The following is a 27,910-nucleotide window of genomic DNA, read 5'->3' as shown; positions in this document are numbered from 1 at the left end:
TTCCACGTTCTTTCAATTACGTTGTCTTTATTGCCTCAAAGGGACGCGGCTCTCCCCCCTCACCTATAAAGGTGACACATTCCTCGCATCCGCTTGGATGCGTCGCCGTTTTATTGCGGCAAATTGCCATCTGTTGCCCGGGGTGAATCGCCGCTGCCATTTCAGTAGCTGAAATATCGACCTTCAATGAATAAACAAACTATCGCATCTTTCTAAAAAGTATCCATACACCTATCTCATATCTTTTGCCGATTTACGCGTAGATGAATTATACATTCATAGTTATATATGCATACAAATATACATTTTTAAACGTGCATTTGCTTTAAAGTGCTATCAGCTTGGATATAGAGCTCGTAACGTGACTACAGCCTCTCCCACACCTTCTGTCACGGAGGGACATATGCAGGGAGCAGTCACTCAAGATCCGTTTCAGAAGCAGGTTTCTGACCTTCCAGAACATACACGCCACATTAGGCCCACGCGATGCATCGTCAAGCCGTCTACCCGAACTAAGAGCAAAGCGCTTTTGCATATAGCGAATTATGCTGTTTTTGTTTATTATTTTAATCCCCTCACCCTAGAAGCTCCAACTATAAAATAAGCGACTATTCTGCATTTATTGCTAAACACACGTTAAAGAAACCGAACAGAAGAAAACAAACCGCACCACAGAGGTAGCGCAAAGTGCACGGAGGTTCTCGCAGGAAGCTGCATCCCTCACAAGGTCGTCACAAGTAGACAGACCAATATATGACATTAAAGAATAGGAAGGAGAAGGGGAAGAGGGCCCGAGCGTAAAGGTCGACCCGCTTGGCTGCAGACGGGATGACCGGCTTCGGAGGAGCTGGCTTCTTGTTGTTTTTCGCCTGTGATTTACCAACACCGTCCACTTCTATAGGCTTTCCGTAGCAGTCGAAATTGGAGAGTTCGAAGTCTCGGGGCAGCGACCCCACTATGCTGAAGTCGTTGGACCGCAGGTCGGACTTGGAGGTGCACACCTTCTTGCACCTGGTCTCCACCACCTGTCAAACGCAGAGCGACGGGTCAGAGCGGACGGAAGCTTTCATCTTCATCCATAAGCATGAAGAAAAGCTCCTGAATCTTGTGGCCTGCAACTGAGCTTCCAGAACTGAGCAGATATCACTTAATAAATTAACAGCGAGCATAAAAATAGATGCGTTTAGCGCTGTATTGGCAGAAACCAACAGCCAGGATAAAAAAAAGACAATGTCACACCCGTGGTTTGTGTTGATCTGCGACAAGTGTGTAAGGAACATCCATCCATCTTCCATATATATCCATCCATCCAACCATCTGTCCATCCATCATCCATCCATCCATCCACCCATCTACCCTATTGATCCATCCATCCATCTGTCCATCCATCATCCATCCATCCACCCATCTACCCTATTGATCCATCCATCCATCTGTCCATCCATCATCCTGTTTATCATCCATCTAGTTTATCAATCATCTATCCATCTATCGATCTTACTTATCCAACCATCCATCTACCCTGTTTATGCATCCATCCATCCATCTGTCCATCCATCATCCTGTTTATCTATCCCGTCTATCCATCCATCCTGTTTATATCTATCCATCCATCCTGCTTACTCATCCATCCATCAATCAATCAATCTCCCCTATTCAATCACTCATCCACCCTATTTATCCAGTTACAGGGTTGTGGTCAACCTGAAGTCAATACCAAGTAGGACACTGTATAATGTTCAGACCTATCCCAAAAACCTCCAGCATCCAGGCCCGCTCACCTGGAGTGCGTTGGCGTGCATGGGTGTCCCTCCCGTGCCGTTGACGGTGTTCTTGGCCGGGGTCTTGCCCTCGGCCTTCTCCTTGCTGGCCAGCTTGGCCTTCTCGGCCTCGATGCGTTTGGGGCTGTTGAGCATGACCTGGACTACGGCGTACTCCACCAGCGAGGAAAAGCCAAATAGCAGACAGGCGATGAGCCAGATGTCGATGGCCTTCACATAGGACACTTTGGGGAGCTCGGCGGCCAGAGCCGTGCATTCAGAGGACAGCGACAGCACTGATAGGATACCTGCAGGGACAGTGGCCGGAAAAGGGGCAGTCACGCAGACAGGGGGCGCTCCGGAGCTGTTCACACCACATCCCATAGTGCACCACAAGCTGATTCTTTACATTCAGCCACTTATAAACACAAATGACAATCTTTAATCCTGCATATTCTTATATGATATCGATACATTACTATACAGAATTAAAGTGGCATGTTTCTTAATTTGATGTAGCTTTGAAGGGTAGCAAATTGATTTAGAATGTTACAAGCAAGAAAACATTTTATACGAGTTCTCGCACTGCAGTAATGATGATGCACATTATTTCATTCGTGCTTAATAAAGACAGGGGACACTATGCTAAAGAACTGAAAAATACCGATTTCAAATATGCTGTCTTGAAAATAATGTCATAATGTCGAAGGTCTGATATTTTGTGCCAACATACTATAATACAAATACATTGTGTTAATAATCAACCTAATCCCATGTGTCAAACTCCAGTATTTTTGAAGGACGAAAGCTTACAAATATGTTTATTAACTAGCCAGTGCTCTTGGGAAGTTCTAAAAGAAAAATCAATCAATCGGAAACACATGCATGCAGTTTAAGCACCAAAGAGTGTGATGGACAGGGCGTGACTGACCTGAAATGGAATCATTTACTCAGATGTCATGAACGCATCCAGAGTTGGCGGGGCGGGGCGGGGGTGGGGCGGAGATGGGTGCTGTCAAGGGGAAGAGGTAGCTATGGATCTGAAATGGATGATTACACAGCCAACTGCCAAGCAGACTCCAATGGCCGGGGGTGGGGGGGCAGGTCTACCTAACGGAACCCTGGCAGCGCTGGCATCCGGGTTGATCCAGAAGGACAGCCACGAGATCACCACTAAGAGGAGGGTGGGGGCGTAGACACCCATCATGTAGAAGCCGACCTGCCGCCTCAGAGTAAAAATCACCTCTACGCAGGTATAGTAGCCTTCGAAGAAACGGAGAAAAGTGATAAAGAATTAGACTGGGATTCCTGCATTTAAACCAACGCTTTAGCTTGGATTATAAAAACAGCAATAAATGCTAAACACAGTGACCACTTTACACTTACAATGCACTACATGTTACACTGCATATTTATCGTGATAATTGTAATTTATTTCATGTGTTGCGGCACATCCACCTTAAATGTATACTGGCAGCTCAGTCTGTACATCTAATCTGTGTTTCTGTGTTGAGTGGAAGAACATGGAGAGTAAGATCTTAATAGCATAGTGGAACTGCGTTTGACAAACCTGAATCCTGAATCTTTAGAAAAGTACATGTAGCCAGTACCCGGTAGGATCCACTTTTGCCTCAAGAACCACTTCAAGGGTAAAGGATTATTTTACTTAATTTAATTTTTAAGGAATGCACTAGGAGAATTTTCCAAAACCATATCCTTAGGTCTCATTCCTGTACCAGGGACGGACATAAATAGACACCCAGACAGTATATGTGTAGTAAAACACCTGTACATTATTTGCATCTTCTTTAACCAGGTATTTTGTGTTGGTCTTTGTAGATGCACTGAATGCAGAACTTAATCATTCTGACCAATCAATTCTGACAGAAACAAAACTCAGAGCAACATTGCTGACTCCTTTTCAATTTACTAAGAGAGATGTAGAGCTAATTCAAGCTAATTCGTTATGATAACATTGCTCAGATTAGCTGATGGGAAGACATGCATTTGCAGAGAAATGGAAGGTAAGGAAGGCAGTCGATCCTATACTGGCTGAAGGAGCTGATCCTCTGTTCTGACCAAATGTTTTGTAGGTGAAGACTAAAAGATGAAGACTTTGAACACTGCACCCGTAAAATATCAACAAGCTGTCCCTCACTGGACACCAGTTACTCCAGTGTTACTTAATGGTCTGTTGGAGTCACTTCTATCCGTCTCCCTGATGTATTTTTATTTACAGCTATTGTCTAGGTTGAAACAGAGACAGGTAACCTAACAAAGAACTCTGCTTGAGTCTCTGAAATCCTGATTCCCCCCCCAGCATTGAATGAATGAGAAGTAGATGCTGAACATACAATTCTTACAGTGAAAAGTTTTACAGTGAACATTTTTACAGTGAAAATTTTTACAGTGAAAATTTTTACAGTATTTTAAAAATGTGTGCATTGAGTTGCTTTCAATATTCCATAGTAATATATTATATAAACACAGTATTTTTGAGCTGTAATGCATTTCATAAAGTTTATGGCTTTTAAATTAGACATTATATATTCTGAATTGCGCTTTTCAACTATCTACTGTAATCAAGACTTTCACCAAGACACTGAAAAACAAAGCTGAAACGCAGTACAGTGGCTACAATGATGCCTCCTGGTGGTATTTAATAATATCCAAGGCCTGTATAATAACGACTCAGACAGAGAAAAGTGATTTATACAGTTGCCAACGAGTCAATAGCATCTTGACGGCACCTAATAATAAAATAGATTCTCTATGCAAGGGCACTGTAGAGAGTTTTTTTTTTTTTTTTTTTTGGGGGGGTGCAATAATTCAAATGCAGAGGTATATTTATATGGGGGGAGCAAATAAAGGCAAACAAACGTTGAGGGGTACACCCCCCCCCCCCATTCCTAGGCCTCTGTCTATGTGGATTTGATTTTATTACATATTGCTGCGATCGAAACGTCCTTGATTAATCGCTATTGACAGCTGAAACTGAATTTCATTTTCTTTTCCTGGTAATGAATCTAAACTGTCAAATATATACAGCATACAATATGGAAAAGCATTGACTCATTCCTTATGTAACATGTATAAAGTCAATAGTGCAGATTAACAGTATTCAATGACTGTGCAGAGATCACACACCAAACCGGCTGATGACTAAGAGAGTCTGCTGATGTGTTTCAAGCACAGTGCAAATCATTTTCAGTGCATTTTCTCCTAAATCTGTACTATACTGCATATAGAAATATACGTATAGAAAATATCCATTATACTATGAAAATATCCAAACTTGCCTGAGCCTTAGCTGAACTAAGGTCCCATTTTTAGTGTAATCTCCCGTGATGTCAACATGACAAATATTGCTTCTTTTTCTTGTAATATAAAGAATTTTTTTTTGGAAACAAAGCTAAATGCTTACTTAATTGTAAGAAATGTGGCTTCATTTCCGAAAAACTCCAATTTGTCATACACAACCAAAAGAAATCTATTCACAAGCATGTCACTGCAAGATTTAATGGTCATTTTTCGAAGTTCTGTTTTGGTGAGTCAAAGCATGAAGCATAAAGCATTAAGAATCATGTAACACATTACCTGTCCCTTTATAGTACTTGGTACAGTTTCCATACTCGATGTCTTCCTGCTTTACGTCAAACTGGGGCAGTGCAATTTCATCCATTTGCACTGGGTCGCCTGACTGCCAGCTGAACTTAAGGTCATTTGTGGTGTAGCCAACTGGAAACAGACATCCAGAGGGGGTGTAAGTACCTCACTCCAAAGACCTCAACACTCCAGATGCCCCCCCCCCCCCCCCAAAAAAAAAAAAAAAAAAAAAAAAAAACAGGTGGCGGGGGGCAAGCCGAAAGAGCATGACGAACCGTAACAAAAACACACAAATGCTGATGATTTCATTTAGGTGAGGATCCCAGCGTTTAGACGACATGCTAGCAAAAGCCGTACATGAAGTGAACTGGAGTAATGACACGGATTTGGTCACATACAGCTTTCCAGCTGCATCTTGCACTTCTGGGTGTCCATCGGAAACAAAGTCAAATCCAGAGGACAGGACAGAGTGACAGACAACCTGGAATGTGACAGACAGGAAGAGAAATGCATTTTGCAGAGAGTCATTCCTCGCTGTTGCATTGTGAAAAGCAGTCACTCGGATCCCAACTTCCGGTGAAATGTTTAGAGAACCGAGAGATCACAAACTGCATTTATATTAGAAGATTTAAAGACGGAGAGCAATATTTCCAAAGACTAGTGGTCTTCTTGTGGATATAACCACAATTTAGTAATCGTTTGACTGAATCTGAAAACCTTTGTACCGAGATCCAGATACTCAGCCATTATTCTGCCTAGAGACCAGGTTCAAAATTTACGGAAAGTGTACTTTTCGGAATGCAGATTCTGAATCGGAGTCAAAACGGACTCAGACCTCTTCATGCTACTTTCAGACTTGTGGTTGAGATTCATAAAAGCTTTGGTACAAAGTGAAATTTCAGGGGGCAGGCAACCCGTCACTGCCACGCGACAGGGATTTGCACGGAGAATTCACATTAAACCGCATTAAACTAAAACCTGGGAAAGAGAACGATGACCCACGTGCAAGTTATATCAAGCAATGATCCTCGAACTTGGTATTTTGCCACCACGCCATCTCCCCTAACGAGCCGTAATAACACCGGGCTTCCAAAGACCCCGTCTGTGTGTGAAAAGCAGAGCTATCACTGCACATCTTAGACGGCTCCTGTTCTTACTAAATGCAGAACTCATTGTAGAGAAGCTCCTGAAGCCAAAAGAACGACAAAAATATATTTCTGACCGCATGAAAATCTCAAAGACTCAAACGTTGTGAATTTGGAAAAAATTTACACTTTGCCCATTTCACAGAGAAGTCAAGACATCTTCCATCATTATGGACACATTATTAACAGTAAAGTAAGACCTCTAAAGAATCACCAACATGTCACATCTAAATGAATACATGGACAGTCAATAAAGTTTGACATTCAAACAGAGATGTGTAGTACCTCATACTGATAAGCACATCACCGTTGCGGAAAATGAACAGGAGGATGTTTTCCTGCGTCACGTCGTGAAAGTTGGCGTTCTTTTCGTTCGCGAAGAACAAGTCAGGCTTCCAGAGGCACTGGAACAGGTTGGGGTCGACGGTGAGGGAGTCTGATTTGAAATCGGTGGGGAGCCTGAGTCTAGGATCGTTCCACCTCTGCCTCAGGAAGATGTTTACTCTGTAATCCTGGACACAAGCAGATATTTCTGCTAAATGGGCTATCGTTAGGAATGATAGCTATTTCAAAAAAAGTGCAACATGCTGGAAATGCAATCTCATTATGAAGGTCTTTCCGCAACCAAAGATAACCACGAACTGTGTAAATGGCTGGTGGCTCAGTAGGTGGCGCTGTTGCTTCACGCCTCCAGGCTTGTGGGTTTGATTCCCACCCCAGGTCTGTGAGTGTCCAAGTTCTCCCCGCGTTTCCACTGGGCACACTGGTTTTCACACACTAAAAACATGCGGTTAGGTGAACTGGTGACTCCATGGTGTCGCTAGCTTGTGAGTCCGTGCCCTTCGAAGGTCTGTTATCGTATCCCCGCATCTCTGCGCTGGGATTTCTGGGACGGACTCCAAGTTAACCTTATGCCTGTACCGGACAACCAGTATGGAAATGGGTGACTATCAATGGCTTTGGCTGAGCAGCTGCTGTTTAACAAGACCCCTGTTTACCCTCAATACACTTTTCCTGTGTAATGGGAGATCTGGAAGCTCAAATCGCTTTGTTCATCCACAGGGTTCAAAGTTTATGTACACACCTAGAGCAGGACCCTCACAAGGAAACAGCATTCGTTAGCACTAATTGGGCGAGCCGGTTCCACCGTGAGATCAGATCTTTCACCCCAGACACATTATCACACTGGTGTGCCTCCCCTCCCCCTCCCCCCCCCCCCCCCCCCCCCACCACCACATGCAAAGTAGAGCCACACAAGAAAAGAAAAGCGTCTTTGAGTTTTTAAATGTTAATGGGTAACTCTGGGATGGGAACAAAGCCAGAAGACCTAGACTGACCCGCAGCTGTACCGAGGAGCTCTGTGATACCTCCCTGAAGGACCAGCGGCATCCAAAACACCGTGAGCTAAGCGAAGGGGGCTCCTCAGTCATGGACGTCTCGGTCATTAAAAAAAAAAACTTGATAAATTTCTCAATGCTATTTTCTGGTGCTCTTATCCGTACCCTTACGTGGCAGAATGACTCAATCGAATGGCAGCTAGCAGAACGTCTCACTGCTGGCTGAATTACACTGTCAATTTCTATAAACAAAGTGCTATAGTAAATAATTTAAGGTAACACTTGACTTGAGGGGGCCGTTACTCAGTCACTACTCAAGTACAAATCAGGGCCAAACATAGTAACTGCAACAAATACATGAACCGTTATGACTGATTAATGAGGAACGAACATGGAAGCAATACGTAACTAATACTTAGTTTCTGGTTAATTAATACTATACAAATTATTAATTACTCTACAAAGAGCAAGTTGAGGGAGGCGTAAAGACAATTTCAATTGGTCTCAATCGGTTATTATTCTTATTATCTATGCTCCCTCAAGTAAAGTATTACCTAATTTAATATTATAAATGCACAAAGTCTTAATATCAAAGCTTTGGGTAATAGCACAGTTAGGGCTAATAATATGCAGCCCTAATAGCCTCAGAATGCACAGGTTTTCTGGGGTCTTCATTTTGACCGAAGACCTTCCGACGCGCAGTGTCTTCTCCACCTGATGCAGTCAGGCTCGCTCAGTGCTTACCCTTGAAAACATCCCCTTAGCTTAGCTTCAGAGCAAGGCACGCCGGTGCTGTGCGCGATGAACAATGACAGCTCATTACATTTAATGAATTTAAATTGCGATCACCTGCTACATTTTCCCGTAATACAAAATTCACGATGTAGTGCAAGCGGCGATAATTGACACCAGTGTGATAACATCGACATTGAGGACGCACCTTATACTCTGAATATTTTAACCTTTTAAATCCAATGTATAAAATCTATTTTAAACAGTAAGAGCTTGTAAGAAAGATATCCATATATCAAGCCAGGGGTTAAGGTTATTTGTTTTATATTGCCATGCAGTCATTTGCTAATGTATTTGATACATGATTTCACCCTTATTTTTATACATATAACCATGTTATAGGTATATAACATAGTATATGTATGGTATATGCATGGTGTGTGTAAGGTATATGCATGGTGTATGTAAGGTATATGCATGGTGTGTGTAAGGTATACGCATGGTGTATGTAAGGTATACGCATGGCGTATGTAAGGTATACGCATGGTGTATGTAAGGTCCTCCCACAGTCCAACGCAGTGATGGTGTGATCGCTCAACTAATACTAATTAAGACAAAGGTAAAAGCCAGTGAGATTCAGTACTGCGCATCTGGTTCTTACCATGGTCGTTTCTTGGATGGAGCCAAAGCTGTTTATGAAAATGTTAACTTTATCCTCCACTGGGATTCCTGTGAATATTAAATGCATGTTATTGCATTGAAAGCAAGAGGCACTTGAAGAGATTAAACAAAGCTAGAATTTATTTATCCATCTTTCCATCCATCTATCCATCCATCCATTCAATCAACTTCTTATCTAGTACAGGGTCAAACAGATCCTAGAGGCCATCTTAGTCAGCACAAGTACCAAGGCAGGGGGCAGCCTGGATGGGAAGCCAGTTGAAAATCCTTCCATCTTCCAAATCTATCCTCAACCTGAAGTAGGCTGGAGCCCTTGCCAGGCAGCTTACTACACAAAACAGGGGACGCCCTGGACGCTGGACCCAATGCCAGCTGGAAACGATACCTAAATAATTTAAGTATTATATTTAAAAAGACAGGGAGCACTGAACAGACTTTCTCGAATATCCCTTTGTTGTTGAAAATCCCCTTCTTGTGTAGCAATCTTTACCTCCACAGAGTCCTACAGAAAATCATTCGAGCCAAATCTGTCTCACAGGTGACTTTTCTAAACGCTTTTGATTGGGCGGCACATGCCGGCTCTGTCTCATTGAACAGTGAAAGGGCATCACTCTGCCAGGAAAAAGCACAGCAGCACAGCAGAACACAGCTTGTTTTCCACAGCGCTGCAGCATCGACATCCCAGGCTTCAACCAAAAGCATTTTAAAAGCCGAACATTAATTATATTTCGAATTTCTGATCTCAAGGTCCTCCGTACCTTGAAAGTTGGGCCGAAATCTGGGATCGTAAGTAACCAGTAGCCGGTTTAAGATGTTGCTCGTGGAATTCCCAGGAACTCTGGCAATGTCCTCTGCTGATAGCTGTCTATGAAAACGAAACATTACAAAAAAACTCTCTCAATCGAGCTATGCTTGACATAAGGGACAGGTACGATTCCAATGAAATAAATGCTAATTCATCTTCTAAAAAATCAGCAATCTAACTTTCGGCACAGTTAAATGATCGAGTTTGTGGTCTTTTCCGATTAAGTCATATAAAGGAAAGAAAAATTGCCTTATCCATTCATCAACTAAAGAATGATATTAATAATATACGAGTGAGGTAAGTATCATGCACTGAAGACAGCGAGTTACTGCATCCACCACACGACAAACCACCTCAGGGATGAGAACCCGAGGGCAGCCGTGCGGTGGGTGATACCTCAGCACCACACTAGTCCGAAAGGACCAGTGTGAGTTTTTTTCCCAGCAGCTAGAGTGCCAATCCTGCCACCAACCCCCAATTTTCTCCCTGTAAGTCAGAGGACCTCCTTATAGGGCCGGATGTAGATTAACGTCACACCCAATATGAAGCAATTGCATGTTAAGGGTCTTGCTCAAAGGCCCAACGGAGTAGGATCACTTTTGGCATTCATGGGATTCAAACCAGCGACCTTCCGGTTGCTGACACATAGCCCTAACCTCAGAGTCACCACTCTACCATAATAATATATGGTACAGCAGAAGAACATGGCAATAAGCATTTACATATTTAAATTGCTAAGTCTGAGGAAATATGATACACTTCACATATCAAACTCATTCGTACTAAGACCAACTGTGTATGGTGTCTATCGGTATCTCTGCCTTTAATAGCAATCCTGAACCCATCATAAAAACAGCAATGTTATAGGAGGGAATGAAGGATTATAAGAAGCATTTAACATTTCTGTGAAAACCCAGCTGTCCGTGCATTTGAGCGCCATCACGGCGCGACTCTCCGCCCGCCGTCTGCACACTTACGAGGGACAGATCACCTGCTTCCCCTTCTTCCCCTTCTTGGTGGTTTTCTCCTTGGCGGAACCTGCCGCCACCCACAGAGAGCAGACCAGCAGCAGGAGTTCCAGTCTCACCAGCCACATCTCTGGCCGCATTCTCCCCCAAAAAAGCTATCGGAACAGAGGCACAGACGTCACGGCTACGTTGGCGTGGAATCTCACCTGCCAGCAGCATGTCAGACTCCACCCGCCTTGACTTCACCCCAAACGTTCACCTTCCCATATCTAACCACCATCTTTTATCATAGCAGTTTCTACCACAGCTTGATGATTCCTAGAAGGACACACAGCCTCGAACTCCTAAAACTCAGAATCGAGTCCCCTAATATACATTAATAACATACTTCCATGAACATTTGCCTTCCAACTCTTCCAACATACTGCCGTTGGTTTCTCTTTCCTTAACGAACAACTCATCTTCTAGAACCTTTCAAGATGTCTGTTACGGCATCATCTGAGATCCTTCCCCCTAATTTTGGGGTATTTCATGCACATATGCGCTACCTGCATCTCCTGCAATTCTTAGATGCTCTTCATCTGGTAGAATCCAGCCAGAAACTGCCCAGCAATATCCGCCCCTCTATCTCCTCAGCGGAACGGATTATGTTTTACAATAGCAGCTACTGAACTCGTCTCCTGCCTGTTATTCCTCACATATATACTTCCCAGTCTTCATGCATTCCGAATGACAATACTATATTATAAATTAGCTGAAATAGGGCATCCTTCTCACCTAACCCAGAGGACAATTAAAGTTTGGTTATCATACCCCATAGTAAGAAACAAAAGTATAGGGTTGAGTCCATCAAGCCAAAGTTTGTTATTAAGTCACAGGATACCATTTTAGACTCTACAATGTCTGCTGATGTTCCGCGACCACTTTTTGTCCTGATTTTTGAAACCCTGTAACAGCACATTCACGATCTTTCACATGTGGCTATTTTTGGTTATTTTATATTGATCTCATTTATTTTGTTTTCTGCAGTGCCTCTGCTGTTATTTTTCCCCCCTTCATATCCTAAAAGCTGTGACACTTCTCGAGTTATAGGTTTTCTCACAAACAAGTTGTTACATTGTATAGACCTGGTAAAAAAAAAACAAAAACAGTTCTATAAAACCACAGCATGGTTTGGAAGGATACACAATTGATATGACATTCGATCACACATTAACCATCACCTAAGTACGCGGCCTCTCCCGCCTAACCCTGGAATGTAAAATTCGGTGCAATTGAGTGATTTTCATGGGTGGCACGCGCTTACACATCGGCCCTTTAGAAACTACCTTTTGCGGCTCCAGATCAGTGCCGCATCGGTATCCTATGCTGTGTCATGGTAAACCAAGAAAACCACGATGCAAAGCCATATGTCTGAACGAGGCACAATTTATTTGAAGCCCTTTTTCCAAAATGGACACCTACCATAAATACAATCTATAACGATTTTTATTAGAATATCACCTACTTTTTGTGGCAAATATACATCTTATTCCCATTGTAATAGCTTACGAGGTATTTATGGATTAATAACAATATCCAATGTATTTCATAAGTAAATCGATAAGAAATTATTAATAATAAACTTCCAGTTCGTATTGCCATTGCTAAACTCTGCCCATTGGTTCTCGTTTAACTGTATGCTAGTAAATTAAGGCATTTGCTTTGCAACTAATGGTTTTGGTAGAAACAAGGTGAACCTCGTGGTGTAAGTGAAGCATTGAGTAAACTCCGGTATGCATTTCCTGTGTATGATCACCAAACTCATGCACCGCTATACCTATGATCGTTAACACTTAACGCTGGTCAACACTATTTCACTTACCGATAATGGAGAGAAGAGGACTGAAAATCCAATTTAACACAAGCGAAAAACGCAGCTATAGCCGATGCGATGTAGACATACATAATGCGGCATACCACCTAAGGAATAATGAACTCTACAGAGCGCTAATAACTTATATTACTTACCAAGATATTGTGATGATCTCCAAACGATCTTGCTCTCTAAAATTAATGGCAAAGGATGCAATACAACCAATTGCCCGGACAGGAGATCACCATCAAAAGTAATCGAGCGCTTCCTGTTTCCTTATGCAGCTACGTATGACAAGCACACAACGGGAAATTAGAGTTTTAACTTCCGATGGACCATATTACCATCTATCAGTCAGTCCCTTTCTATTTCCACATGCCCCCTCCCCTCCCGTCCGTATTATATTTCGGCCGGTCTTCGGGGTGACCAAGATGGAGCACGAGCCCCTGCACCTGCTCCGGCGCATGCGCAGGAACGGCAACGCCGCAAAAAGCGCCGCATCAGCACCGCTCCAAGATGTGGAGTCACAGGCATCGCGCGAAGATTGCGCAGCGCCAGCATCTTTCTGCGCACGTGTGATCCTCTCATTAATTATCTTCGACGTCACGCATATACAGTTGATATATATAGCTGATAGCCACAACACCAGAAACGTTAGCTGGCTAACCTGTTTGATTGGAAACAGGACAAAATTGACTGGCTAGTTATTATGCTTGCACTGCATGAGGCCCTTTGACCATGTCAGCACAAAAGACACTATAAGAAGAACTATTTCAAAGAGGAAAAAAAGTGTGTGAATTTTGCCTTAGCAAGACTGCTTTCGCACATGGTAATGTTGCCCATATAGTTTTACTGCAATTCTGAAAGCTTATTCAGACAAAATGTTCACTGTTACACTTCAGGGTCGATGTGACAGAAGGGAACAGAATGGAAGGATGTACAACAGGGAGCTGAAAGGCTGGTCTTAATGTCACAGAAGCATACAAGGCAAAATTGAGAGAGCAGCAGAAATCTGAGCAAGGAAATACAAGCGCAGAGCTTAAAAGCACATTAACATACGCAAGCAATCTTTCCGACTGCTCAGATGTGGCTTGACGAGAGATGTCTTTCGTCAGACACAGTAACACAGTGTTTTAATGAACGTGAATGTATTCTGGGTATGAGGCCTGAGCTTTGTGAGATGTACATTTCCACAGTAAACGTACATGAAAAGGTACATTCAAAGCGAAGTAATTCAGCTTTTATTTGCTGAGAGTAGCGCTGAAATGCTGGCCTCTTCTTGCATTCTCCAGCTCGGACTTTACATGCCCGGAAACATGGCATTTTTTTCCCTTCAATGCTGTAAAATACAAATTGCATATCCTAAACCACATCACACCGATTAACATAACCAGTAAATCTGATTAAACAAATCTTTTTAAAATTCTGAAACAGTGACTGCTGAAACAAACATTACTCTGGGAAAAAAAAGCTGCTTTTCAACAGACCTGTGATGTTCAGAATATCCATTTAAAAAAAAAGAATCTGCGTTTTGATTGCATATATAGAGAATGCCTGAGGCAAACCCCTCATTAATCACATCTCACTGTTTTGATGAAATTCTCTTCCATGGCCACCAAATTATATATGAGATGATTGTGTTATTGAAAGCCAGACCGTTTGGTTAATTTAAAACGTATTGGTTTGAATATCTATGTAAAAAAAAAAATCAAATATAAAAAAAACGTAGCAGGCACTAGTGAGAAATGCAACAGCTATCTCTGTATGCATGTGAAGCTAACATAAGTCACATGTGCTCCTCTCGCAGACAGGGATTACCAGTAAATCCGTGAAGACGGTAAACACGGCAGGCGCGCTTGTGCCGACTGGACAGCCCTTGCACGTGATGCATTAGTGCATAACTATTCCCTTGCTTTGATGGGTGGTAATCAGAGGTAATCAGAAAGGTTTGACATGCAGAGTGAAACACGCGTGTTGAATTACCATAAATATGGCCTGCAACTGAAACAAAGGAGGCACGTCTTGTGCTGTTATCTCTGTAATATTCTAACTTGGCTTTCCTAAAGGTAAACATACTGCCTATAGTTTGGAAAAAAAGCCGAAAAGATCTTTTGAGGCACGAACAGTTGTGTCTCTCCTGTGCATCTGCCGACCAAATCTCTTGAAGGGAACTAAAGACACGTGTGTATTTATGAAGTTTCTGCGACCGCAAGCCTCCGGCTATCATAGATGCCACGACGCTTCTTGCTCTCTCAGCACGCTAATCTGGCAGCAACTGGCAGTGCTCACGTTTCCAGTGTATGCAGCTGGAGATAACTGGCGTCCAACACATCATACAGATGTTGCGAAGGCGTTTGAGCGCATTGCTGTATGAGTAGTTCAGCAACCTGCAACGATGATAAAAAAAATAAGTACTTGTGTAAATAGCATTAGCTATATTGCTAACATTGGGCTAACAGTTAATTAAGGGCTATTCTTACCCTTGTAAGTTGCCCTCTTTTGCTAAAGGCAGAACTGGTTGAAGAGACCACCAGGTGTCTCTAGTTCGTAAGCAAAAGTTTACCGTTTTGGAACCTTGTAATGTGAGGACACACGTCGTCATGAATCATGGCTGTACGCCTCCCTCAGCTATCAGACAATCCCCAACCGAGCGTCTAAAGCCGTCTTAGGACCTGGCTTTATCGACATATTTATTCATTTTCGTACAAATCAGAGACGAGGCCGATTCACAAATACCGCCGGGCCGTGCGGGGAACGGGGGGGGGGGGGGGGGGGGGGGGGGGTCCGTGGAGACAAAATACCAAAGCTATTCAGACAAAACCTTGAGGGAAAATAAAGAGGGAATAGAAAGAAAATGTTTCTGCACCAGAGTGCAGACATCTGGTCTTTACCCGGCACAAAATGCAACCTGACACCTTCAGCCAGACAAAAGAATGGGACCTGGCACCAGATGCCGCGTTGACGCTCCACTGATAAGTCGTGCAAAATGCTTATACTCACTCACTTTAACATTAAACGCACGCTTTGATCGCCCACGGTTTTCCAACATCCCGTCTAGCGCCCTGGCTAAGATGCACACTCTGAGGTAGACTGCCCAGGTATTGCATCATGGATGAAGAATTGCAATCAAAATCAGTAAGCGACCCCCCCCCCTTTATAAGAGAGAAGGTAGTTTAAGGGAATATAAACTCTTAGAAGATTCTATTCATGGGTAAAGAATAACAATAAGCACATGAAAAGCATTTCATGCGGTCATACCCTATGACACAAATTGGAAACAGGAGAGAAGGATTATTCCTTCTTATGTGACATCAAGATCAGCCATCCCCATAGCACGTGGTGCCCAAGTCAATCTTTCAACATGGTGGATATTGCATCTTTCTACTGCTAATTTAAAGAAATGGCTCCCTTTTGTGTTTTGTCTTCATTCATCTTAACCGAAGGGGGTTTTCCTCCTCACGCAATTCTCACTGCACCGCAGCATGTCATTTTCCAAGGCGGCGATACGGCGAGTTACAGCCTTAATTCACCGCGGACGCACAAACTCACGCAGGCGACAGTCGGGTCACGAAGGCCAGGGGGGCAGGTGCCGCGAGCAGACGCCACTGGACGCCGGGGCGTCGACGGCCACGCCGCGCACCAACCGCGTGAAACACGCGTGGCACGCCTCTGTCAGCGGGGTCAGCGTGTCGCGCGATTTAAGCCGCATCCCACTAAAAATTCCATAAGCTACGTGAGTAGCCCTCGCAGGCCAGTGACCTGGGTGCCAGAAAACTGAGATATTATCGTATATGTTCACCAGCATAACAGCTCATTAATCCATATGTCAGACCGCTTACCCAAGAAAGGGTGACGGCGAGCCTGGAACCAATCCGAGACAGTGTAGCACAGGGGAGGGACACCTGGGATGGGATGTCAGACCAGCGGAAGGGACATAACCCACACGCATGAGCAATTTAGAGACACCAATGCATAGAAGCGTTTTTGGACTGCGGGAGGAAATCAGAGTAGTTGCAGGAATCCACCATGAAAGTAAGGAGAATGTACAGAGCCAACAGACACAGGGGCAGGCGATGGACCCTCAGCCCCAAAGGTGTCAGGCCACAACACTGACCCAATGTACCACCCTATAGCAGCTAAATTACAAACCTGAACACGTTCCCCCCCCCTAAATGCTGTGGAACATCCCTGAGCCAGAGAAACAGGCATGTCTTCAAAATAACAGCGCCTAACGAAGTTAGGACAATGCAGCAGCCAGCACAAAGCCCCGACATTAACTCGTTAAGACGCCTTTGTCACCCCATCACCAAGGTAGCATACTGATGCTTCAAAGAAAAATAATAAAAAGGATCGCGACCAATTCTCTACCGATGAAAGAATTACAATAAGTGAGCTCCATTCATAGTTTGCTTTCAGGAGAATACTTATTTACTCTGCCTAAGTGCCATAAATTATATGTTTGTCTGGGCCTGTTGTTTATTATGTATTATTATCTATACGTAAAAACGCACTTCAGCACACCAGAAAGATTACCATTATAAGACTCTAAGTTGTTTTTCCTCCACTGTGTTGCATAAAATGTTTATAGAGAGATGCCGAATCGGACGTTACAATTACCATTTTATTACTTACAATGTGAAAACTGAAAGTCTCGAAGGAGCAAAAATGCTGATTATCCTGAAAGCATCCGACGTGTTTCTTCATTAAAATCATCAGCAGGTTTCAGTCAGCTGTTGGGATTCGTTTCATACAGAATTGGTATTCCTACACACTCTCTTTTTCTTGTCAACATATACACATAATCTGAAGTTATCCCATCAAAAACTGACGTTTGTAAATGTCAGGATACCGCGTGGATAATCACAAGAGAATAACATGTTTAATTTTGGTAAAGAGCTTACAATAACTTGAATTTTATCACGTATATATTTAACGCGTGTAACGAAAGAGCACGTCTTCGGTTACATTACGGAGCAGGAGCGACTATTTAGTTTGGGCGTCCCAGTGGGAGCTGGGGGGGGGGGAGTTCCCTTGACTGGGAAGTTTGACTTTATGTACAGCACCTGTTGTGTCGCCAGTTGGCAGTCTGCGTCCACTCATGCTTCAGACGCTGCCGCCTCAGTACTGCCTCTCGATACATGGGGATTAGACTTCGCGCAGTATCGGGAGTCCGTCTTAACGGGATCATCCGGGAAAAGTTGGGATTTTTAGCGAAGGACCCGCAGCACTGTACACGTCTCCGCTCGCAATGCAAGAATAATGGACGCGATCGAGTACTTTGGGTGACGACTGGTAGGATAACAAAGTGGCAGTGACTTGAAAACGAAGGACATGGACCATTATGCTCCATCATAAAAGTGCAGAAAGTTCATCACGTTAATTGCACCCGGCGTATGCGGACGGTGCACAGTCTTTAGACTTGCTTGATGAACATTAAAACTTTTGCCGGAATTTTAACCAAGTAAGCAGGTGCTTTGTGTTTGCATCCCACCGAGCACACTTGCGCGTCGGCGTGCAGCGATTCAACTTTTCTGGAGGGTCTGTGGGTGCATCCAATAGCCTAGCATGTAAAGTTTTTTTTTTCCTTTTACCAACGTGAAGGGGACTTTTTGATCCGATTATGTGGATACCAGTTTGTCCGCCGATGCTTTTAAACCGGGATACCGGCTCTCGCACCCTGCACAGATTGTGAATGGTGACAAAACACGTCCTGAGACGCCTGGCTCTGAAGTCCCATCCATAGGTCTCGCAGTTTACCGTCATCCAAATGATCCTGTTATTGTTGTTCCTCCTTGTGTCGTCTGCTCAGCGTCATGGATCGGGGGCTGAATCAAGTGCCGGCAACACGTTTCAACACTCCGGCTTGAAAGGGCTGAGCGGTAAGCCGGCATGCGGGCCTCCCCATCAGAAGTGTGTAACACTAACCTCGGGTGCTTCAAACGCCGTTTCCCCCCCTTCATCTGCTCGTTTACTTTAAAGGGTTTAAAGTGCAGCGCTTTTCTTCCTGACGGACATTTCCCCTGTGGTCAATTGAAATGAATGAACACCTTTTGTCCGGCGCACGCTGGATAAACCAGCGCAGGAAACGTAATGACTTTTTAACTTTTAAAGTGTACCTCAAGTGAGGTATAGAGGGGGGGAAAACTCACTTTTCATATCTCTTGAGATTTGGTTTCGGTGTAAGTATTAAAGGAGCCTTTTCATGCGGGCGATCAGCCGCGGGGTATGTAATTTGCGTACCTTCTGAACCCTCTATGATTTATGCTTTGTTTCACTCAGTTGGTCAAATACCAACTTCGGTTTAAATTGAGGGCCTGGTGATTTAAGCATTTTAAAGTAAATAAAGCGATGTTTTATTAATGTTGCCTTTCAAGCAATTCGCACGTTCCCTTTTTAGGGCTTCGCTTATTAATTCTTCTGTTAGCTTGTGATTGTGCGAGGAAGTCCGTGTGCCTTGCTCATGGCCTCAAAACATCGATTAGCTATTGATTAATTGATATTTAGTATTAATGTCTCAAAAGGGTCTACTAGTTGTGTTTAATGTTTAATATAAGTTCAGCTTGACTCAAAAAATTGCAACTTGAGAAAGAAACGTCAGTGCCTCAGTACATGGTAAACATTGTTTTATTTGTTGATTATTAAGCCTTCTAACAGTTTTATATGTTTAATCTGTAATAGCATGCCCTTACCATGCGTTTTTGGCTTGGATAACTTGCCTCGGCACTTACTGCTCTTTGTATTTATTTACTTTTCCTTGACTGGCTCTCTGATTCACCCAGTGCATAAATTTTACATACTCTCTCCCTCTCCCATTTCAAGAACTCTTGACCCCACAGCAGCATTTCATGTAGCCCCATTTAACTCCGTAAAGGTTCACGCTCACTCTCCCTCCCTCAAGTTTAGCACCAGGCACACTTTGCAAGGCAGATGCTGAGCTCCTTTATTTAAGGCAACGTCACCCGATGCTGTCGTGATAACGATCACCCGTGCGGTGCAAGGAGCGTTGCTCAAAAAGCCCAGGTCTGCAGTGAGTATCTAATTGGATTTAGGAAGTCGACGCTCGGGTTAAGTCCGCTAAAAGATTTCACAGCTGTTCTTTCAGGGAAGAGCAGTTGAGGAGTATCCTTTCAGAGGAGCAGCTCAGCTCTGCCAGCTGATATCAAATGGCCGTGGACCAGACAGTATTGATTGGTCCACGTGGTCATATGCCCAGATGCAGTGAACGTATAAACTGCTTGTCAAGGACTGGGTTATTCGATGGCTATCCAAACCAGGCGACTGCACCTGTGATCCACACAAACCCCTCTTTTTGCTAAAATAGCCCAGGTATCTCCCTGTCCCCATGTGACCCCGTCAGCTGTGATTGGTTTATGTCTCTTGTGCTGACAGTTCATAAGATTAAGGGACTAGCCAGCATCACACAAGACACACAAGGATTTTTTTGTGTGCTGGGGTGGCCTTATAATTGAAAGATAACCAAAGAAATTACGATAGCCCCCGCCAAGTTATTATTATTTTTTTTTTTTTTGAAAACTGAGATTTGTGCCTCAGTGTATAATTAAATTCTCCGAAGAGAAGTTCATTTTGGTTCAACGGCAGGCTGATCAGGAATGGGCATTCATTTATCGTAATCGTAGGGTAGCGGGAACTGTTTTGCAACAACCGAATGCTTTTGGACGATGTCAGAACAGATTGTTTTCTAAACCGGAACACACTTTGCCGCATGCTTGCGGCCAGGAGGTGGAGACAAATTTGTGGTCCAATCACAGGTGGATCACAGGCTTAATTGGTGAGTAAAGTCCAGGGTTCAGATGACAGATGTGGATGTAGTCATTCTCATTTGATCATTCTGAGTGGGGGTAGAAGTCTTCGGTCTTTCCACTCCGTAACAAAGGGCAGAAGAGCAGAGGTGATGAAAGGCGTTACTCAAACATGTCGTCAGCCATCCCATCCATGCGTACCATAGCCCACCTGCTGTAGGGTGTTTCTGCACTAATTTAGGGTTGGAGATTAGCAAAAAAAAACACATAATGTTTAGCACATTAATAGAAAAGGATGCACAGCATTTTTGCAGAATCGATCATTATTGTGTTCATTATTACATCATTACATCATTAATTACTGGGTCTTTTACCTCATTATCTGAGGACATGGTGTATGATTTTTGTACTGTGAGGCCCGTCTGACACCATACAGCCTTTACTGTGAAGGGTAGGGGAATAAAGTGAAAGTTGCTGAACATGCTGATGCGATTCTTCGGTTTAGATTGAAGACGAGCAGGTGCCCCTTAGCACATAACCCAAAAAGCAGGCGGTGGGGGGGGGGGGGGGGGGGAGAGATGAAGTAAACACGCCGTGACGAGGAAGAGAAGCCTGTTCATGACCTCATTCGGCCCCTCTACAGTTGTGCTGGTGACAGAGCTAATTTCGGGTGTTGACTGTAAGAGAACGAGGCGGCAGTTGTTAATGTTGATTTTCGGCGGACGTGCGAGTTAATTCCATCATTCAGGCCGCTGTATCTGTGCCATATGCGGATGCAGGCCTTGCTCATGGACCCAAGAGTGATCTTGTCAGCGTTGGGCCCTTTATCAAGGTCCTTAATCCTGGAAAATTGCTCCGGGGTGCCGGATCAATGACAGACCCTACGCCAGGGGTCTCAAACTTAAATAACCTGGGGGGCACTGGCTGTGTGTGTGTGTGTGTGTGTGTGTGTGTGGGGGGGGGTGATAGAATGACGTAATGTTTTTTTTTTTTTTTTTTTATTCTCTGTGGCAAAACAGAGATCGATCTGCGGATCACATTGAATAATGAATTAAACACATACCCCTTCGCGTTCACCCCAGGCTTTGCTCCGATGTGCGTCCCATAGGAGAATAACACCAGATGCTGGAAAACGAAAGATTTCCTACCTACCTGTACTTGTACAAGTGGCAGATAAATCCCATCTCAGCAGCATCCATAAAGAGTTTGGCCGGAAAATAAACGGCGGTTTTACGGATAATCAACACTGAAAGCTTTTTTAGTGTTTACTTTTCATACAAAATTTAGTGGCCAGAACCATTCTTCATTGATTTGTTTCTGTACTTTAACTGCAGGGGGATGCATTTTACATTTTTAGCATGTTTTAATATTCAGAGATAATATTCCTGATATTCATATTTGCCTTATTGATGTGGCAGTCAGTTTATCTGTTTACTCGATTCATTCTCTGTTAAACGATAACCTCTTAATGACTAGAAAATAAGTAGAAAAAAAGTGAACCGCTTTAGTTATTTGGCAGTGCAATGGAAATGCCAGCCTGTCTATGACGCTGAATCATTATGGGCTGCTTGCCGTATAGCAGTGAAGTAAACCGCAGGACATATGACTGAAATGGGCTTATGCAGTTAACCACTTGAGAACGGCTTGTCATACGGGACATTTTGTAAAGGAAGAAAATTTAGATGGGGGGGGGGGGGGGGGAGGCATATTTTTAAATGTCCATAAAACGGCGCTTTTAGATGAATCTGAGAAGTGTGCTTTTGGGGGAGGGGGGCGAGTCCAGTTACACCCGTCACAGCGCGAGCTGCAGGATCTGCCAGCTTTTCAGCCCGTGTCGGGGGGTGTCACGTGTCTGGCATTCACAGACGCCACTGCTCGCCTGGAGTTTGTCATTCGCTGGGCTGTGTGTGTGTGTGTGTGTGTGTGCGCCAGCGTTCACGCATCTCCTGTACAGTAACTAACTCACTGGGGACGAAGGCTCGTGTGGTCATCGGAGAAGACGTGTCTCCTCACCACATTCCCCGTGACTCCGGGGTGCAACTCTGGATGGAGTTTCCCAAGTAAAACTTTGGTCTTGGGTTTGTGTGCCTTGCAGAATAACTGCAGGCGAAGGGGATCAAAATTGTGCGCCTGGTCCAGGAGTAGAACCTGAAACGAGCCGCGAATGGTAACATTATTACACCGCGTCGCGTCGCTACGCTCACTTTAGCATTTTAGCAACCAGATATTAGCGTGATATTGCACGGAGTAGGGGCTGACGTGGTCCGCAAACTGACATCATATCTCCTGTTACTAAAACGTTCCACCATTTTACTAATGGCCTCTTTAGTTACCCTTCCCCCTGCCCCCAAATATTAGGGTTAGTGAGTTTCTCACAGAGCACTTGCTTAGAAATGAGGCGCCCTCCTCTGCTATTGTATATATTTTAATTAGGAGTCATGGTGGTCTGCTGCCTTCACTTGTTTGGTCTCTCTGCAATCCAAACAGTTCCCCTGTTACCCTTCTTTTAAGTTGCCTGGATGATTGTAGTATATTTCGTAAAACTGCCGATAGTAGTGTATTGTAATGTTAGTAGTGTGCACGTTGATTTCTTTGTCGCTTTTACCAAAACGTACCTTCAGGTGAGATGAAAAATGACCATAATCTGATCATGGGTGTAATGGTCTTCGCTAACTGGTTTTTCCTTAACTTTTATTTATATTTATTATATATATATATATATATATATATATATATATATATATAGCCTCTCTGACAAACAATCTGCAACATCAGCCAGGTATCAGTGATATACTGAATATATATATATATATAATCTCTGATGTGGTTTCCATAGGAGAATAACAGCAGATTCTGGAAAATGAAAGATTTCCTACGTACCATTCTCTTGGGCATTGCAATTTTTGATATGTATTACTTTATGTCCTCAAGAACTTTTACTTTAAGGTGAATAACACAGCTACAATACTGACAAATTCATAGTCCTGGATGTAGTGGATCCCCTGTGGTCTCTGTTTTTAGTGACGTACTGTTGCGTGTGCGTATTATAGGATGGCCCCCAATGAAAGCAACTCTTGCCTGACTGATATCCACAATGCGTTCGCCTTGTTCTTTATCAATAACACAGACTCTACTGTATGCATGTTCTAAAAGGCATAAACAAAAATCTGCACACACCTACTGAAAATCATATGTTTTTCAACAAAATCAAAAACACTAGCCACACCTCAAGATTATGCGGTATTATCTTTTGAACGAGGAACGAGTGCAGTGACAGATGACCTGAGCCCCCACAATCCCCCTGACCTAAATCCTTTACGGCTGGTCTGGGATAAGTTGGATCGAAGAGTAAGAGCAAGGTATCCAACTTGTGCCCAGAACTTGTGGAAACTCCTGCAGGACTGATGGAGAAACATTCCAGGTGGCGACATCTGGAAGCTGGTTGAAAGAATGCCAAGAGTCTGCAATGCTGTCATCAAAGCAAAAGGGGGTAATTTTGAGGAGTCTAACATTTGAGAAAATGTTGAGATGTTGAACTCTTGGACGTTGCAGTACTCGATGTGTTACTTCATTGCCTCTAGGCCTTTTACTATAAGATGAATAGCATAGCTAAAATAGAGACAAATGCGTTAAAAGCAGGTGTGTCCAGACTTTTGACTGGTTCTGTATTTATCGTAGCAGTTTCTCATTAAAAAATATTGATTCAATACTACCCTTGATTTTGAGCAACTCAGTATATAGTGATGCCAAATAATAATAGTGTAATTTGATCAATGACACAGTGGTTGGTGCATTGGGAGCAGAAATGACACAGGAACCCAACGGTTAACACACTGTCCCTGGTTGTGCTGCCTAACCCTAGAAAGATACATAGGACACATCACATAAGCAGGGGGTTGAAGTAAATTGCTAGGGAACTTACTTGAGGTAAAGTTATTTGACAGTAAATAATTGGTTTCATTTCAGACACTGGGTGAGTTCTTGGAGAGTGGGTATTGAGCATGAAGAGGAGTAGTTTGGATTATCAAGTGGAACGTTCAGGTCATCATTGAGATAAGCAGACAAATATGAAGCATCGAAGAAGCATTCTGTGGGGGTAGGGCCAAGCCCCTGCAGAGTTGAAATGGGGGGGGGGGGGGGTACTATTCCTCAGTGTTTCCACGAAAGTTACACAGAAGATACACAAACCAAGACCATTGAGTGATCTGATCCATTACTCAATGGAAACATCAATAATGTAGCCGGGATTTCTTATAAGAGGCTCGTAAATTGCCCAAAATCTGCCAAGGACCTGTCAAGGTAAGGAACTTCCCCAGAAAGACACACAATAGTACAATAAACACATTGAGGCAAAACACCTGATTTACATCGATCGGAACAGAGCAGCCCTTTGAGAGCCTGGGCGGCTAACGCTAACATTGGCATTGACAGCACGTTGAGAGATGTTTTGGCTTGATCTGTCTGGGGTGTGCTGCCTTTCTGCCCTTGGACATCATTTAGCATCATACTATCAGCATGAACTGCAAAGGGAGTTCAGTTAAAATCCAGTATAATATATATTCTATATTACTTCAAATATGTAGTGCATTATCCAAAATTAATGGCATTAATAAATTAGCATGCATTATGAAATGAAGACAAGTATGAATGTGTACCCTTTGATATTGTATAAACTGGTGTCCTCAAACAGGCTTATAATCATCTGCACAGGGCCAGTTAACCATGGATATGGTCCATTTTTTGAAGGGGGTGGGATTCAGAAAGTTAGCTAAATTCCATTAGACTGAGAGTTTTGGTTTGGAAATGTACGTAGTTGAGAAGCTGACCTTGGTTTCATTCTGGGGTTGGTACACCTACATTCCACGGCTGATTTCATCACACTGTGTCAGTAAAATGTCTTAAAGCTGCCTGCTTCTCATCGGTATTCATTTATATGCTGAGTAATGTCTGCAATTTAACCTTTTTTTTTTTTTACCTTCTAACCGCAGGAGCAGAACATTTAAAAATGTGAGAAGCTCAATGTGCTTGCTAGTCTCAGCAACTCACTTTATTTTCCGCAATATACGGTACCAGCCAAAAGTCCGGACAGACCTACTAAAAATCATTTGTTTTTCAATAAGATAACGACCCAATTCACACCTCAAGGTCATGCAGTGTTGTGTCCTGGTCCCCACAATCCCCCGACCTAAACCCTACAGAGTTGGGTTGGGATGAGTTGGATCGAAGAGTAAGAGCAAGGTAGCCAAGTTGTGCCCAGAACGTGTGGAAGCTCCTTCAGGACTGATGGAGAAGCATTCCAGGTGACTACATCTAGAAGCTAGTGTCGAGAATGCCAAGAGTCTGCAATTCTGTCATCGAACCAAAGGGGGACTTTGTTGAAGAGGCTAAAATTTAAGAAAATTTTGAGATGCTGAACACTTCTCTTGGGCATTGCAATGTTTGATATGTATTACTTCATTGCCTCAAGGCCTTTTACTATGAGGTGAATAGCATAGCCACAATACTGACAAATTCATTAAAAGCAGGTGTGTCCAGATTTCTGACTGGCACTGTGCACAGAGTTTGATACAGACATTTTGACATGGAATTCAATATTTGTCTTTGCTTTTTTGAGTGTCAATCTATCTGAAAATAATCTACAATGCTGTATAATACTTCTCTGTTGATTTTTTTTGGGCTTTAGATAAGCGAACCATTGTAGAGAGCTGATGTGAAATAACAGCTGTTCTATATCAGCTTGGTTCTATTTGCTAATTCCAAAGAATCAATACAGTGACCAATCAGTGCCTCAGTAATTATGACTTAATTGATGATAACGATCCAGGACTCACTAGTACTGTGAATAAATCATTCACCTCTTATCTCACAGGTGACTGACCGATCACTTGATCTTTCCAGCCGAGGTTGTCACAGCCGCATCCAAAGCTGTTTGCGCAAATATCGATCAAAATAGCAAGAACGCACAGGCTGAACCGTTTCCACGGTGCTGACTTATGACATCACATCTGCGGCCCACTGTTTGTTTTTTTTTCTGTGGCGAAAGAAGGCAAACACGAGATCTGCACTGGTGATGTGTGACTACGGGCCGGTTGCTAAACTCGCCTTCCCATCTGTGGGCGTGGATGTCGGGCTTGATCCTGACGTTTTGCTTTTCGTTAGATCAGCTGGACGGGGGCATAATAAAAGCAACTTGTATGTGGCTTCAGGTTTTCCCCAGAAATGTGCACGCTTGTTTGTGAAAGTTCGCACAGCTGTTTGAACTCCTGCTTCCGACTCTGGGTTTCTATTTAAATGGAAGCTCAGTTGTCTCTGCAACGCTATTAAGAAGGACCTGCTCTTGGGTATCTGCGTTTTGCATTTGCTTTCCTGTTTCTTTTCGAATTGCAGGTTTAAATGTGCAGCTATATTTATCGGCCATGAGCTACTATGTCTAAACACAACCTTTCTGAGCTGTACAGTGGAAAATTTAACCCTTTGGCTGAACGTTTCAGATCTTTTTGCTGTGACGTCAAGGTAATAATAATTGATACTTTATTGATCCCCGTAGGGAAATTGTCTTTACGCCTCCCACAACTTGCTCTTTTTTCATAAAGGAAGTTGTCTGCGAACGGCTGCCACCTGTAGTGGCACCCAGGGAGTTGGGGGTTAAGGGCCTTGCTCAAGGACCCACAGGCTGAGGCGGGGTTTGAACCTGCGACCTTCTGATTACAGGCACACAGGCTTAGCCCACAGAGCCACACGCTGCCCCTAATGGAGCAAGAGTTCTGTTTCACGTGCATCTGCAAAGACTGAAATTATTTTCAAGATCTGCGTATCGGATCACCTGGACAGGGTTAGGGACAGGTAGAAATTTTAGTTGAAAAGGTTTTACATTAATGGAGAAATATACCAGCATCGGTCAAAGGTCTGGACACACCTACTGAAAAATCTTTGGTTTTTCAACCAGGTAATGACAATATATAGTAGTTATGTAGCAAGTATTACCTTGTGAATAAGGAAAGCGATCGAGTGACAGAACCTGGTCCCCACAATCCCATGACCTAAACCCTACAGAGTTGGTTCGGGATGAGTTGGTTCGAAGAGTAAGGGCAAGATAGCCAACTTGTATCCATAAATTGTGGAAACTCCTTCAGGACTGTTGAAGCGTTCCAGGGGGCGACATCTGGAAGCTGGTTGAAAGAATGACAAGAGTCTGCAATGCTGCCATCAAAGCAGAAGGGAGCTACTTTGAAGAGACAAAAATTTGAGAAAATTTAGAGAT

At 43.4% G+C, this 27,910-nt stretch overlaps 2 protein-coding genes across 3 annotated transcripts in view; one reads left to right on the top strand and one right to left on the bottom strand.

Moving 5' to 3' along the window:
• Positions 1-7: 7 nt before the first annotated feature.
• LOC125723344 (glycine receptor subunit beta) lies at positions 8-13,341 on the bottom strand. Of its 2 annotated transcripts, XM_048999842.1 has the most exons (10): positions 13,045-13,341; positions 11,044-11,189; positions 10,020-10,126; positions 9,242-9,309; positions 6,797-7,023; positions 5,765-5,847; positions 5,358-5,498; positions 2,871-3,023; positions 1,782-2,068; positions 8-1,025 (listed from the first exon to the last, which is right to left on the bottom strand). In XM_048999842.1, exons 2-10 carry the CDS (start codon positions 11,172-11,174, stop codon positions 732-734), a joined length of 1,491 nt encoding a protein of 496 aa, XP_048855799.1. In that variant the 5' UTR covers positions 11,175-11,189; positions 13,045-13,341; the 3' UTR covers positions 8-731. The 2 variants fall into 2 exon arrangements, with proteins under 2 accessions (XP_048855799.1, XP_048855800.1); XM_048999843.1 differs by lacking the exons at positions 10,020-10,126; positions 13,045-13,341 and having other exon boundaries at positions 11,044-11,167.
• Positions 13,342-17,902: 4,561 nt separating this feature from the next.
• The window catches only part of LOC125723345 (platelet-derived growth factor C-like), a 32,374-nt gene continuing 22,366 nt past the window's right edge, over positions 17,903-27,910 (top strand). Inside the window, exon 1 of the mRNA XM_048999844.1 lies at positions 17,903-18,768. Within this exon, the coding sequence (XP_048855801.1) occupies positions 18,657-18,768 (112 nt within the window). The 5' untranslated portion in view covers positions 17,903-18,656. The remainder of the gene's footprint in view (positions 18,769-27,910) is intronic.

This window comes from Brienomyrus brachyistius, unplaced genomic scaffold (genome assembly GCF_023856365.1).
Source record: "Brienomyrus brachyistius isolate T26 unplaced genomic scaffold, BBRACH_0.4 scaffold47, whole genome shotgun sequence".
NCBI classification, from domain to species: Eukaryota; Metazoa; Chordata; class Actinopteri; order Osteoglossiformes; family Mormyridae; genus Brienomyrus; species Brienomyrus brachyistius.
The sequence above is the reverse complement of the archived record's forward strand: the minus strand, read 5'-3'. Positions and strand labels throughout refer to the sequence as shown.